Source organism: Typopeltis vanoorti, chromosome 3, assembly GCF_054136105.1.
Source record: "Typopeltis vanoorti isolate ZY-2024b chromosome 3, IOZ_Tvanoo_1.0, whole genome shotgun sequence".
NCBI lineage: Eukaryota > Metazoa > Arthropoda > Arachnida > Uropygi > Thelyphonidae > Typopeltis > Typopeltis vanoorti.
In genome coordinates this window covers 4271977-4285865 of record NC_143551.1, presented here as the reverse complement: position 1 = coordinate 4285865, position 13889 = coordinate 4271977, and the positions used below count along the sequence as shown (strand labels likewise).

The 13889-nt window shown below is 37.4% G+C and overlaps 1 protein-coding gene across 1 annotated transcript in view; it reads right to left on the bottom strand.

Annotated features, from left to right (window-relative positions):
• The window catches only part of LOC150107873 (cytohesin-1-like), a 287240-nt gene that overhangs the window by 178470 nt on the left and 94881 nt on the right, over positions 1-13889 (bottom strand). The window contains 1 exon segment of the mRNA XM_090390530.1: positions 4623-4696. Coding sequence (XP_090246656.1) covers positions 4623-4696 — 74 coding nt within the window.

Below are 13889 nucleotides of genomic sequence, written 5' to 3'. Positions count from 1 at the left end.
CGTCTGGTTGATGACACAATCGCTTTCCAACCGCGTGGTTCGAACTGTTTGCATTCATCATACGTATCAAGGATTTAGGCCTAGTATGGCCTGTTGCCTTAGAAGTCATCGTTGAATCGTTTAAGAGGACGTCCTGGTTTTCTTTTTTCTAATGGCTTGTACTTTAAGGCTTGTTTTGGTAATCTTTCTGTTATCATTCTTTGAACGTGTTCCCTCCATTTATGTTTATATTTTTTAATTTTTTCAATTACTGGTTCTTGGTTTAATTCTTTCATAATTTCTCCATTTCTTTTGTGATCAAATAGGGTATACTTTGCAGTTTTTCTCATAAACTTCATTTCTGCTGTTGTTAATCTTTGTCTTTTTGTTTTATTGTCCAGATTTCGCTTCCATACATTAAGACCGGTAGGGCTAATGTATTGTATACTTTTAGACTGGTTTGTTTTTGAACTAGGTTTGGTTTAAATATAGAGTTAATCACTCCTGTTATTTTTAAATATTTTGCAATTTTTATGTTTATATCTTTTTCATTTTCATAAGCGATCATACATCCTAGGTAGTTAAATGAATTCACCTGTTCTAAGATCTTGTTATCTAATACTATTTTAGTTCTTGCTGGATCTTGTCCTTTAAAGGCCATAGTTTTTGATTTTTCCGTTGATATTATCATACCATAATCTTTGGATATCTCATTTAGATTTAAAATAGCTTTCTGTAAGTTATCTTCAGAATTTGTAATTATTATTTGGTCGTCTGCAAAGAGGAGAGTGTTTAAGTTAACTGTAGGTGAAAGTTTAATTCCTTGATGTAAATTTTTACTCCATTTTATTATTATTTCATTTAAGTAGATATTAAAAAGAGTTGCTGAGAGGGGACATCCTTGTCGGACCCCTTGGTTTATCTCTCTTGTATATGATAGCTCATGATTTAATCTTATTTGTATTCGATTATTTTCATATATACTTGTGACAGCTTTTAGGATATTATTTGGTATTTGTCTTTCTTTTAATATGTTAAATAATATGTTTCTTTTAACTGTTTGCATTATAAGTGTAAATTCCGATATTTTCAACCACACGATCGGAAGCCTCCGCTAAATTTGAGTCCTTCGTATCTTAAATTAACGGTTCTTCAGAGACTTTTAACATGTTTTTTATTTCTACTGTATTTATATTGGACTCGCATAAATAAAATGTATAAAAACACGTGAAACAATTTAAAAGAAATCATTTCACATGTGTGTAATTTATTATAATGTAAATATTAAAATATAAATCCCTTTATAATTATTCGTGTGTGAAAGGAATAAAACTTCTCCCGCCTATTCAAAGAAATGAAAATAATCTGAATTGAAACTATGCAGAAGCAGTTGAACATAATTCACATTTCGCATACTCAACTCGCTGCAGGGAATTCATTTCATAAGCAGGTGCCTCACGTAGACAGAGGTGGCCGTACCGGCGTGGTGACCAAGATGGTGCATCCACAGATTTAATTCTTAACAGAAAGCGTAGTTAACAGTTTTTATGTATCGAGCTAACAGTGCATCAACAGGATCCTTCACAAGAAACGCTTCTCGAAGTTCAATGCCGGAGTAAAGCTTTCTGGAGGAAAAATAATAAAATCCCAAACATTCACGTTTCTGTAATTTTCACGACATTACAATCAGTACATAAACGGCTCGTACTTTCAAATATTGCGTAAGCAATATTGAACATTAAAATGTCAAACGTTCTGTGCCAGGTACATAATATATTATTATTAAGAGAGACCTTCAGGGAGTCAGAGACTCATCGAGGGAGGCCACATACTACGCACACCAGATATTATACTTATTCTTGAATTCATTCACACTGCTTGCACTCACAACATCCAATGGCAATCCATTCCAAACAGGCACCACCTTCTGAGAGAAAAATCTAGCCCTCACACCCTTCTTGGCGGCCTTCATTCTCAGCTTCAAAGGATGCCCACTCGTTCTTTCCACACCCTCCATAAATTGAAAAATTCCATCAATTGAGATCCTGTATGAATCTTTCAGAAGTTTGTAAGTCTCAATCATATCACCCCTCTTTCTCCTGTTTGCTAGTGTCTGCATTCTACAAATTCTCAATCTGTCTTCATAATCAGTATTCCACAATCCTGATATCATTTTTAACACTCTCCTTCGAACTCTCTCCAACATATCAGAATCACAACGGAAACCAAGGGACCAGATCTGCGCACAATACTCCAATTGAGGACTTATCAAGGCCTTGTAAAGAGGCAAAATAACATCCTTATCTTTACATATGAACGTTTTTGAGCACTGCAATTGTCTTTTGAGTTGTATTTGCAATCTTTGCCACATGGCCCCTCAACTTCCAATCTATTAACACAGATCCCTAGCCTCATCCCACCAATATAATATACTGGATATCTAATCATGCGGAAGTGAATGACTTCGCATTTACTCATATTGAACTGGCACCGTTTTCCATGCCCACAATTCCGGCCTATTCAAATCATTCTGCAAGTACTGCATATTAGCAAATAGCTGTATGACCGCTTGTCAAATCCTTCCCAATATCATCAATGTACTGATCCTTGTGGTACACCATTGTACCTTAAACCTTGCAGACTCAGATTCCCCAGTATACCACTTTTTGATATCTGCCAGTTAGCCATCCTCTTATCTTCACCTCATATTGTGTAACCCAAACCCATTTTCTCCAATTTATGCAGCAGTCTGCCATGCTGTATTCTTAGCAAAATCCAATAGTATCAAGATGCATCCATTCCCCCTTGTCTAGTTCAATGGTGACATTGTTATAGAATGCGAGCAAGTTGCTAAAACATGACATTCTTTTAGTAAACCCATGTTGTTCATTGCAAAGTAGAAATTCACTGTCAACCCATTTCTGAATGCGAGCCCTAACCAATTTTTCAAAATCTTCACCACCACTCCTGAGATACTAATTGGTCGATAGTTGGATACATCGGTCTTTGCACCACCCTTGTGCAATGAAATTACCATACATTTCTTCCATTCCTGCGGAATCTTCCCTGTTCTGGGATTCATATTAAGCAGCTTGGTCAAAGGAATAGCCAGTTCAGCTGAACACTCTTTTAGCACACATGCTGATATTCCATCAGTCCCCATTGCTGAATTATTATTCAATTTGTGCAACAGCTCTAAAACCTCAGCATCACACACCTGAGTTTCTTCATCTAGTGAAGAGGTAACAGTGAGTTCAATGTTGCGTTCATCAGGTTGATAGCTTTTAACAAAATGAGCACTCATTAACTGAACAACCTCTTCTGCATCTGTAACCTTCACGCCATCTGGATTTAGAAGAGTTATCCTTTGATATTCATTCTATCTTTCACTTGCAGCATATTGATAGAATTCTTGTGGGTTGTCTTTAGCACGCAGAGCCAGTTTCTTTTCATACTGAGACTTTACTTTCCGTACAACAGTTGTGACCATTCTAGCCTGCTGCTTATATATATTCTGCTCTATGTATTTTTCGAAGTTGACTTTTGTTTCGTAACAGGTGTTAAAAACCTCTTCACCTCAAAGTTCCACTTGCAATGCGCTTGCATATGTGACGCTTCGCTTTTTCACAACAAAAATATTTTTTTATCGTAAAAATATTCGCTAGCTTATCGGCTCACTCTCGGGGCATGTTGAATGAAATCCAATGTATACGAGTATAACGTGCTGTGCTAATATCGAAACCCGACTTCAGTGACTTCGCTCTTCCCCACACATTAATACCGGATCGAGTTCAACGTCGCGAACTATCTCCAGATACTTCCGAATTAGCGCGGAAAATCTGCTTGATAACGTCGCAAAAGTAATAGGCTGTACGTGGAGGTGCAGCTGTTGTTCCTAAATTAAGGCATAAATGTAAGAGCCATTAAATATGCGCATAGAACTCACTTCAGCATCTCTCGCTGCCTCATCAACGGCTGCATCCTCATCTCCTTCAGTGTAATTAGCAGAATCGCGTTTTGCTCTACGTGCGATATGGAGTAATGGGTCGTATCTTATACGACTAACACGAGTGTTTCGTCTGCTCTAACTAATGCAGCATCAATGGCTTAAAACAGAAATAAGAGGAGAAATATTTATGTACCCCCCCCTCCCTCACGAGAGATGTCTCCATACCGAAATCAGATGAACAACTCTCCTTGAATTCCGTCAAAGCCTTTATCTGGTCCTTTTCGATTAAGGCTAAGTCATCCGGTCTCATAAGAAGGGAGGATGGGTTTCTCACCACCTCTCACGGAACAGAGAATGAGGCCCGACACAATCGAAAGTTCTTGGCGTCAGCGCTATTCTAAACAACCCGACTCATACGCACACACGTGAACTGATGGAATGAATAGCAAAGGCAGCGGTGAAAAGAGAACAACGGGAGAGAAAGATCTGGGGAAACGGAAGATCATCCAGAGAAAACAAAAGGAATGCATTGGGAGTTTCACATAATCTATATAAAAAAAAAATAAAATAAAATAAAATGCAAACACTTAAAAGGAAAGCGAATTCAAAACTTCGCTGTCCACATGCTTAGAACGGTGTGGGCTGAATTCAGAATCACAATAATAATAAAAAAAAGGCATTGCACTCAGCTTACCTGAATTTCTTGAAGCAGCTCAACCTTTCTTCGTCGGATATCAGCCAGCAAGTGCTGCTCTTCGGGTGTCAGATCTGAAAAAGAAACAATTTAAGAAATACAGGCGCCACCAAAAATGCAAGATAAAATTCACTTCACCAATCCGACGTTTCTCGTACAGTGAAATGCAGGATACGCATTTCAACTGCATTGCTGATGTCCGACATTGTGACACCAGATGGCACAACTAGCTCTGGAAACAAGCACATGAAAATACTTTAAAATACACGATTCTTGTGTGTTTGGTTTATAGTTTATTTGGCACAAAAACAACAAAGGTCATACTGTGCCATAGTTAAAGCATATTGAAAACAATATGCATGTGCAAAAATTAAGTTCCACAAAGCAGCATCTACCGATAAAACAGAATTGCTGCAGAGGGCACAGCAACACACAAGGTCAGAGGTTATTATAGTAGTACAGAAATAGTTAACAATACAAATCAATAAACAAAATGCTTCTCGAGTGCGATGATGCCAACATTAGAACATTCTTATTTATTTTTTTTTTTGTTCATGTACAGTATGTATGTGTATACATACACACCTCTAACGGAGTCTCCAGGACTCAGGGAAGCCTGAGTCTTGGTATAGATATAAATGCAGAGGCGTAGCTAGGGAGGAGCGATCCTCCCCGGGCGGCACTTTGAACCTTTTTGAACTTTTGCAGTTAAAATACAGCCTCGAGAATTCATTCGCAAATATTGTAATACTACTGCGAATTTTCCTCACAATTGCTGTAAATGTTGCTAGTTGTGAGAGGAGTTTTTCTAAATAAAATCGATTAAGAATTACCTACATTATTATGAAATAGACTTCGCCAATGTCGTCGACGATTTGCTGACAGAAAAGCAAGAAAAATAACAGTTTAGAATGTTGAAATTAAAGTTTTACTTCAAAAATAAACAGTGTTTTAATTTCTTTTCCTATAGGTCATTTTGACTTTTTGTACTATTTTTGATGTGTATTGAGAGGGGCGGCAAACTCAGGGATCGCCCCAGGCGGCAAAAGCTCTAGCTACACCACTGTATAAATGTATCGCAATGTTAAAATTTCTCTTGCCTATTTATAAAGCGTTTCTTCTTCTTTTTCTTTCTTTTGAGGTATAACAATAAAAATCTTTGGTTCGAAGTAAGACACGGACATGACAATAATAAACAGGTTCCGCTTTAAGCGAATTTTGAGTTTGAGTATTTTGGGCAACGATATTCTCTAAAACACACAAACGTTTACATTTTTTATGCATAAGAGCATTTTAATAATATTTAGAAGTACGAGTTATGGAATGCATTTATTTCCTTAGTTGGCTATATATCAACTAATCATTTCTAAACACAAAAAGTTACGAGCAAAGATAAAATGAACGTCCATACGGAGGTTATTTACTGCAAAATACTTCAATGTTTCTAAAACCATTCTCATATTTATAAATGCAATTATCAATTTTAATACTACACGAATTGAAAACAATATGCATGTTCTGCTGTGCGGAACACAGATATTTAACTTCTAGTGGGTAGTCAGATTCCGAAATCAAATCGACTTGGAGTTTGTTAAAAAAAGTAAAAGTTTAAGAAACTCCCAGTCGGGTGAGGGAGAGAAATACGAGAGAGGAATGTGTGTATACACAATACACTATAACTGCTTAGTTTCTTCTTTCTTTTTTTTTTTTCTTTCCGTTTTCTTCTTTATTTTAAAATACTCTTCTTCTACGGTTCTTAAGGGATCCTTAGGCGACCATAACCGTTCAAGTATGCTTGGATTTCGTAACCATAATGCCAAGATAAGGAGGATAATACTATGCCTATAAGTATACTTTGCATGTGTCGTGACGTGTTCTCTCGACGTTCGAATCCGCCATCTTGCTAAAAGTCACTTTCATAAAATTAAGGAAAACTAATTGCAAATTAATCACTGATCTAAGGGTAGAGAAATTTCTATTATACTGCGCCACTCTATCCTTAGATAAGTCTATATGAATTAGTAGGATTAATTTAAAATTAGTTAGTAGTCTTTTCACTCATTCAGGCCGATGGTATTTATTTTCTTTCTGGGATTCCCGCTAGATCCGAATTTTTGTGAACGGTGCAGTAAAAAGAAATTCAGGCAAACACAATATTTAAATTAACAAACAAAACATTTAATATATGGTTATATAACAAAATACATGTATTCCACTTTTAAATATGATAACTCAGTCAAGCTAGTACATCAGGTCAAGTCATTCACAATAAATCAATCTTCCAAACTTTCACATACAATTTCACAGTTTCAGAATCACAAAGTTCCTATACTCAAATTATTACAATAGAATTTCTTATTTATTCAGTTTCCATGTATCTCTCAGCTACACTCTACGATTAACTCATAACAGGCACTAACCACGGTAGATATCACTTCAATGTCTATATTTTCAACTCTCAGCCTCGATGGTAAGCTACAGTTAATGTTAGAAACAGCGCAACGGAACTAATACTTAAATCTGCATACACTGAAATAAACTAATATGACTGTCCTTACCAGAAATAATCTTCAGTACTTCCAATATTTTGTGAGCACACTTTCAAATTGTATTTATCACACTTGCGAGATACCAAATAACTAAAACATTACTAATCGCGCTTCAAAAACTCTAGATAACAACTATAAGGTATATTAATTATTCTTATTTTTCATTCATCAACTAGTTTAACTCCGTACAATTCCTTTTTTCGTAGTATAGAAATAAGTCGTAATTGTAGACCGACTGGATTTATTCAGAATTCTTCGTTGAATGTCCAGTTCTCTAATTATCCGATTACGGCAATAATTTCCTTTTATTACTACGGCTGATTTTGCTTTCAGCCAACTATAAGATTCACTTATATAAAAAAAAATATCTACTCAACTCCTATCCTTAGGAATCTTTTAATTACTTCTACTTCTTTAGTTTACTTCCTTGCTACCTTATAATTCCAAAGTTCCGTTCCGACTCCTACTTACTACTCCGTATCTATTTTTTTTTTCCTCGTCTACCAACGCTCCCCTCACACGCGCTCGTTTATTTCACGCGTCTCTATGACAACCGATAAACGTAAACATTCTCGCGAATGTTACATTAGGCTATACAACTACATATTACATAACATTAAGCTTTCACAAAAAGAATAAATATAATAATCGCATTTCAACAAATGCGTAGTTAAATTACAAATATAAGACTTTATAATATTGACATAAGAACAAATAAAATAGCTTAATAACATTTAATACAGAATCTATTTACCATTAACACATTTCTTTGATTAAGCAATTAAATATTTGACATAATTAAGGTAGTTATATGATATCCATTATAATTTATGTTATTTACATTAAATAATATTTACAAATATAGTTCTTGTGACGGAAATTCATGTTGGATTCTGAATCAAACAACATTTATTCTATTTTCTACATAATTAGAATCCAACACATGTAAATTAAGTGCGTTCTGGCCGGTTTCGAACCGATGGGGTATCGTCGAAACAGACCGAGCTATACGGAGGCGCCTTAATATATATATATATATATATATATATATATATATATATATATATTCGTATTGCATTCCGAGTGGACAAAAAAAAAAAGCTTGCTTTTGACACGGTTTCGAAAGTGATCGAGAGCTTATGAAATTATAAACTTTCAGTACGAGTTGCCCAAGTATCGTATTATTAAAAATATACGAACTCTGCCAAAGAGTATGGAAGTTCTAAGAGCAAACAGATGCACAAAATACCATTTTTGATACAAATAGAGTAGAGAAGTGTAACTGGATGAGTAGTACTCATCCCGCTGTGTAAAGTGGGACGAGTAGTACTTGGAGCAGCAGAGATTTCAGTTGGGTCGGACTGTTTTGGGTTACTTTCAAAACGAAAGCTATGAGGACAGTGCAAAGGAAAGCCGGTTTGTCTGCTTACAGGGATCGTGGATTGGGGGAAAATCTTTCTCCGCTGTATGAGACAGGCTACATCGTCTAGAATAAATTTTTTTTCCGCACATTGTAGACTGGATTCGAACCAAGTCTTACATTCGAAGGGCAAAAGTATGATGTACTTATGCAGGTAGAAGAAATAATACTTTTCATTTCCCGAATACTGCAGCACAGCAACATCGTAAGTGGTGACATATCCCTCCAGAAAATATCTTCCTTAGCCCAATCCTCTGATTGGGATAAGGAAGATATTTCAGATACGTAAATTAAGTCAAGTTGGATAGAAATGGTTTAATTTTGTTTCGTACAGTCATAATCAAATCTCATAAGGCTATTAATGCCTTGTGGAATTAAAAGGACAAACCGTGTGAAAAAGCACGCAAGATTGAAAGTAGAACATAGTACAATTTATTATTTTAATGGAACTTGTCTATTTTTGAGATCTGTGGTAGGATAAGACAACTGTATGATATACATCATGTCACTAAAAAGACTGTTGGCGTGAGGCATATGGAGGAGTTAAATCGAACAAGAAGCTGAGCTGTTGGCCACGAACAGACTCAGCTGCTCTGGCACTACAGGTGAGGAATATTGGAGTAGCTGGTTTAGAATAACCGATCTACAACCAACAAGTAAAAAATGTTTACAAAACGCGTGATGTACCTGTTTGTTCCAATATAATTTTCTGTACGATATGAAAATTATATTGGAACAAACAGGTACTTCATTTTTCGAAAAAGAAAATGAAGTAACGAATGAGCCTTTATCTGCCTTCATTGTTTCCTCACCTCGCCCACAGACCAAAATACTTAAGGCGTTCTTCCCCCTCCCCCAAGGAATGAATATTTGGTGCTAGAATTGCGGGGGACAATCCTAGCACCGACATTTCAAGAAGGTTTATCATTTCGCATTCGTGATTATTATTTTTTTTACTTATGCGTCACAAATAAAATATGGATATGTACGAGAGAGTACCACATTCTTTGACGAGACTACATTTTGTCATGCATGTGGTTTTGTTGGCCCTATCATTCCAAACGTTTCTCACGAAATACGCACATCAAAAGCTGACCGTTTTGTCTCCGTCCAAAATCGCTCATTGGCGGTTATCTAAGAGTACCTCAGGAAAGTAGAAAGCGCAAATCACAGACTGAACACTGGGATTTTCAAAGTTGCAGTGCTTTTCATCTTCCACATTTATTAGCTGCTGAGAATGCAAACGTGGTTCCCAACAAGCAGCGTAAAAACATAGCGATGCCACAGCGAAAGGTCTTTAAACACACGGGAAAACATTAACCATACGGAACAGTTAACTTTTAAACTAATTCAGAGTTTCTGAAGAGTACGATCTCTTGGGAGAGAAGCAGGTGTAAGAATAGAAATTTGCGCTAATAAAACTAAGAATTACGCGTTGACCCACTTAAAGGGCAGTTCAGGTGCATCGCTAGTGCGCTCTCCCTCCGAAGTATTCTGTTAGCTCCCACGCTAGAGAGAGAGAGAGACGCAAACTCTTGTTGCCCCCCCCCCCCTCTCTCTCTCTGCATTGTCTTAATGTCCGTTTCCGCTGCAAAGAATGCCCGCTTTCAAGATTTCCAGTGAAGATTTCCTCTCGTTGACAAGATAAACAGGGATGTTCCGACGCACGCAAAGCTGAGAACACTGCGCTAATTGCTCGACAGGTTGAACCACGTAGTACACACAAACTGCCAGCGGCCAATTTCTGTAGTAATCATCAACTCCAGGGTGCGGCGGAAGGAAAGAGCTTTGAACAGAACTGAACGTAAAGCAACAACAAATAAATAACTAGCAGGGCACAGTTCTTTGAGAACCAAATCATTTCGGCATTCGCTACTATCGCATTTTTGACCATCTAAACGAGTGGTTCGCAGCTTCGCTTGTGTAACATTTCCTCCTATCAGAAATCCACACACCTTCCTCGTCATTTATTTAACCATCGAAAAGCTTTCTTTTCATAATTTATTTATGTAAATCAGCTCTAACCGCACCTTTTAAATGGAATAATATAAAATACACATTAAAAACTTATTCGGGTTGTGAACTAACAGAAAAATGCATCAAAATATCAGAATATTAATTAAAGGGAAGATAACACACTTGCGTGACCTTTTATACGCCAAATAGAAAGAGAATATCTGTGCTGCAAGGTCACGCAAGTGATAAGTACATAACCTTTGACATGAGCAAGACTAATAGTATAGGGAGGGTAAAACGCAGCGATCCTCTTAAATATCACTGCTTATTCGCTGTACGAGGCAATATTCATCTTAAGAAGTGGAAGGCTGGACAATGAGCACGAGTTACCTCAGTATTGAGCTATTTAAAGAACATGAACTTCGTCGTGTATTCGCTTAGGCCTGATAGTTGTTTCGAAATGTTGGATCTGATAGGGAGAGTAGTTAGGAACCCAGAACTCGTTTCCCATTTATATTAATCGTAATTAATAAAGAGCTTAATTTCGCAATAAGTTAATCACTTGGAAAACTTTTCTTAGCGATGGCCTACTTGATAATTATTAAATGGAAGTAATTTAATTAAGTAAAATAAACATTTGTAAAATGGTCTATAAGATCCTCCGTAGCTTAGCTCAGTCGGTATAGACGAAGCCCCTTGGTCGGAAAGGGAACAGGGTTTTTCGTCAAGAACCAAGCAAACCAGCCAGCAGAACGCGCGCAATTTACAGACAAATATTTCTAGGCACAGGGCTCACCACCTTATTCTAGAGCTATGGTTACGAAATCCAAGGTTTGGATTTCGTAACCATATCGAACATATGGTTCGATATGGTTACGAAATTCGCAAACTGTTCGATAAAATCGAACAGTTTGCGAATTATTACTAATGACGGTAACAATTCCGCTCTCGTAAGATGAATTAAAAAAAAAAAAAAAATTGGGATCTCGACTAAAATCTGTTTGCGTTGTCTAAATTTTCGTTTACGATATAACATAAGTGATTTTGTGCGTGATAGAAAATTGCCACGGCAGTGACCTAAGCACAGCACTCAATTATCAGAATTATTACGTAAAGCCCAAATTGGACTGGTTTAACAATCCCGGTTCTAAGTTGCTGGTACGCTAGCTTTATTAGATGAGTAGCCTGCAAATTCGAGGCACGAAATTCTTTTTTTTTTTTTTTTTTCAAATATTATTCCCACACACGCTCACGGCAGAGGGCTTATAGCAAATAAATGCCATGTGGGCAGGGAGTCAGGAACAGAGTATGTTCAGGAAGTCCAAGAAGATGTTAATTCTTCTTGAACTGCTAGAGGTTATAAGTCCTTTGGGAATGTTTCACGAGGGAGGCTGCTCTACATAATTCAAGTGGTGGATGGAATGAAAGATGACCAGGAGCAGCAGGTTCGTGTGAATCAGTTCAAATGTAAAGGGATGATGAGTAGCTGTTGCTCGAGTTCTTGTAGATCTAGCAGAAATGGGAGTCAGAATGGATGCTAGTTCTGGTGCAAAGTGGACATGAAAATATCTGTAGAAGAGACTCAATGCAGAAATTGATCTTCTATAAGAAAGTGGCTGAAGAGATTCATAAATGTGGAATTAATCAACCTAACTGCCCTTTTCTGGACAGCATTAAGAATTCTTAGAGGGGAGGGGGTCTTAAGAGCACACCAAACATGAGAACAGTGTTCCAAGGTTGGTAGGATTTATGCAGAGTAAGTAAATGGTCAGAAGTGGGGTGCAGTCTTGATCGGCAAAGGATGCCAAGAAAGGTTTGGAGTAAGAGTCAGTCAGAGAAAAGAGAGAGAGAGAGAGACGGTCTTCACTGTTGAGCTGAGCATCATCAAAAGTGGAGAACATCTGAATTTTTTTCTCCCAGAGAAAACAAGCAAAACTACGTTTTAGAAGCTTTGAAGTTGATATGGTTGTTTTCACCCCAATCAAGGATACCGTGAATATTAGTGTTCAGGGTACTTATGATCTTTAAGCTTGAAATGTTTGAACGCTATGAATATACGAATTGACACTAAACCTATAAACATGGTTTATAGTCAATGAGAGCAAGTCGTTTATATAAGGAAGAAGGTGGGTGAAATGACAAAGCCCTGAGGATCAAGTGTATTAACAAGAAAATCTGAAGAGAGAGAGAGAGAATACCATCCACCATTACAGGTAGAGATCGATCTGAGAGAAAACTTGCAATCCATTTACACAAGGGTGAAGGCAGTCCATATGATGATGATCATTTATGAAGCCCTCGATGTCATATCCTATCAAAAGCGTTGCAGAGTGCAGCAGCACGGGTTTCTGCAAGAAAGCCCAGAGGTGCGTGACATAGGTCAGGAGATCTTCTGTGGATCTAGATTGGCTAAATTCATGCTGGTGGTCACAAATTAAATGAGTTCTCCAAGTACTGAAAAAGTTGACTGTTGATAACCTTCTCCATTACTGAGGACAAAATTGAGGTGACAGCAAGAGGTCGTTAGCTTGATGGTAGACACTGATCACCTTTCTTGGGAAATGGCTATATATGAACATGCTTCCATGCTGTAGGGCGGATGCCAGCCGAGTATATACATATGATCAAAAACAAGTGTTAGTCCAGGAGCACATCTCTTGAGCACAATACGTTGAATTTCATCGGCACCGAGCGGCGTTTGTAGTATTCAGGTTCTTCTGATGTTTTTCTGGCAGAAGGTCACAGCAGGAATGAGATGTGGTCTTCTAGGAAAAGGAGGTAATTTGCCATGGTCATCTATGGAGGAGTTGGGAGCGGAGAATGAAGCCAGGACGTAGCACAGATAGACAAAAGCTGTGCCCAACAGCTTTGGCGAAGGGACTAGAAGGCATGACTGCCAGTGGCAGAAGCGAAGTTTTCTATCTTTATCCTTGTTGAACTTAATTAGACTTAGCTCTTTGAATGATAGTTTCACAAGTTTTGCGTACAACTGTACAGGCTGAAGGAAAATGTTTTGATCTCAAGCCACTTGCGATCGACTATTTGTTATTCTTCGACTGCCCTGGTGCACTTCTTGGAGAAGAATAGTTTAGATATTGGGTTGGAATTTTGACCAGAGCGAAGAATGAATAATCCTTCCATTCCAATACGCATTATTTCTGTAACAAGATTACAATAAGTCTCTGAAAACAGCAGTCCAACCTTGGAAATGAGGAGTAAAAGTCACGTAAGTTGTCCTACTTGGTATTGTTACAACTCCAGAGTACACGAGGTTCTGAATAACTGCATGAAGGACGTTCCATCAGAGGTGAAATTAATAAATTCAATAGAGGACGAAAAGGT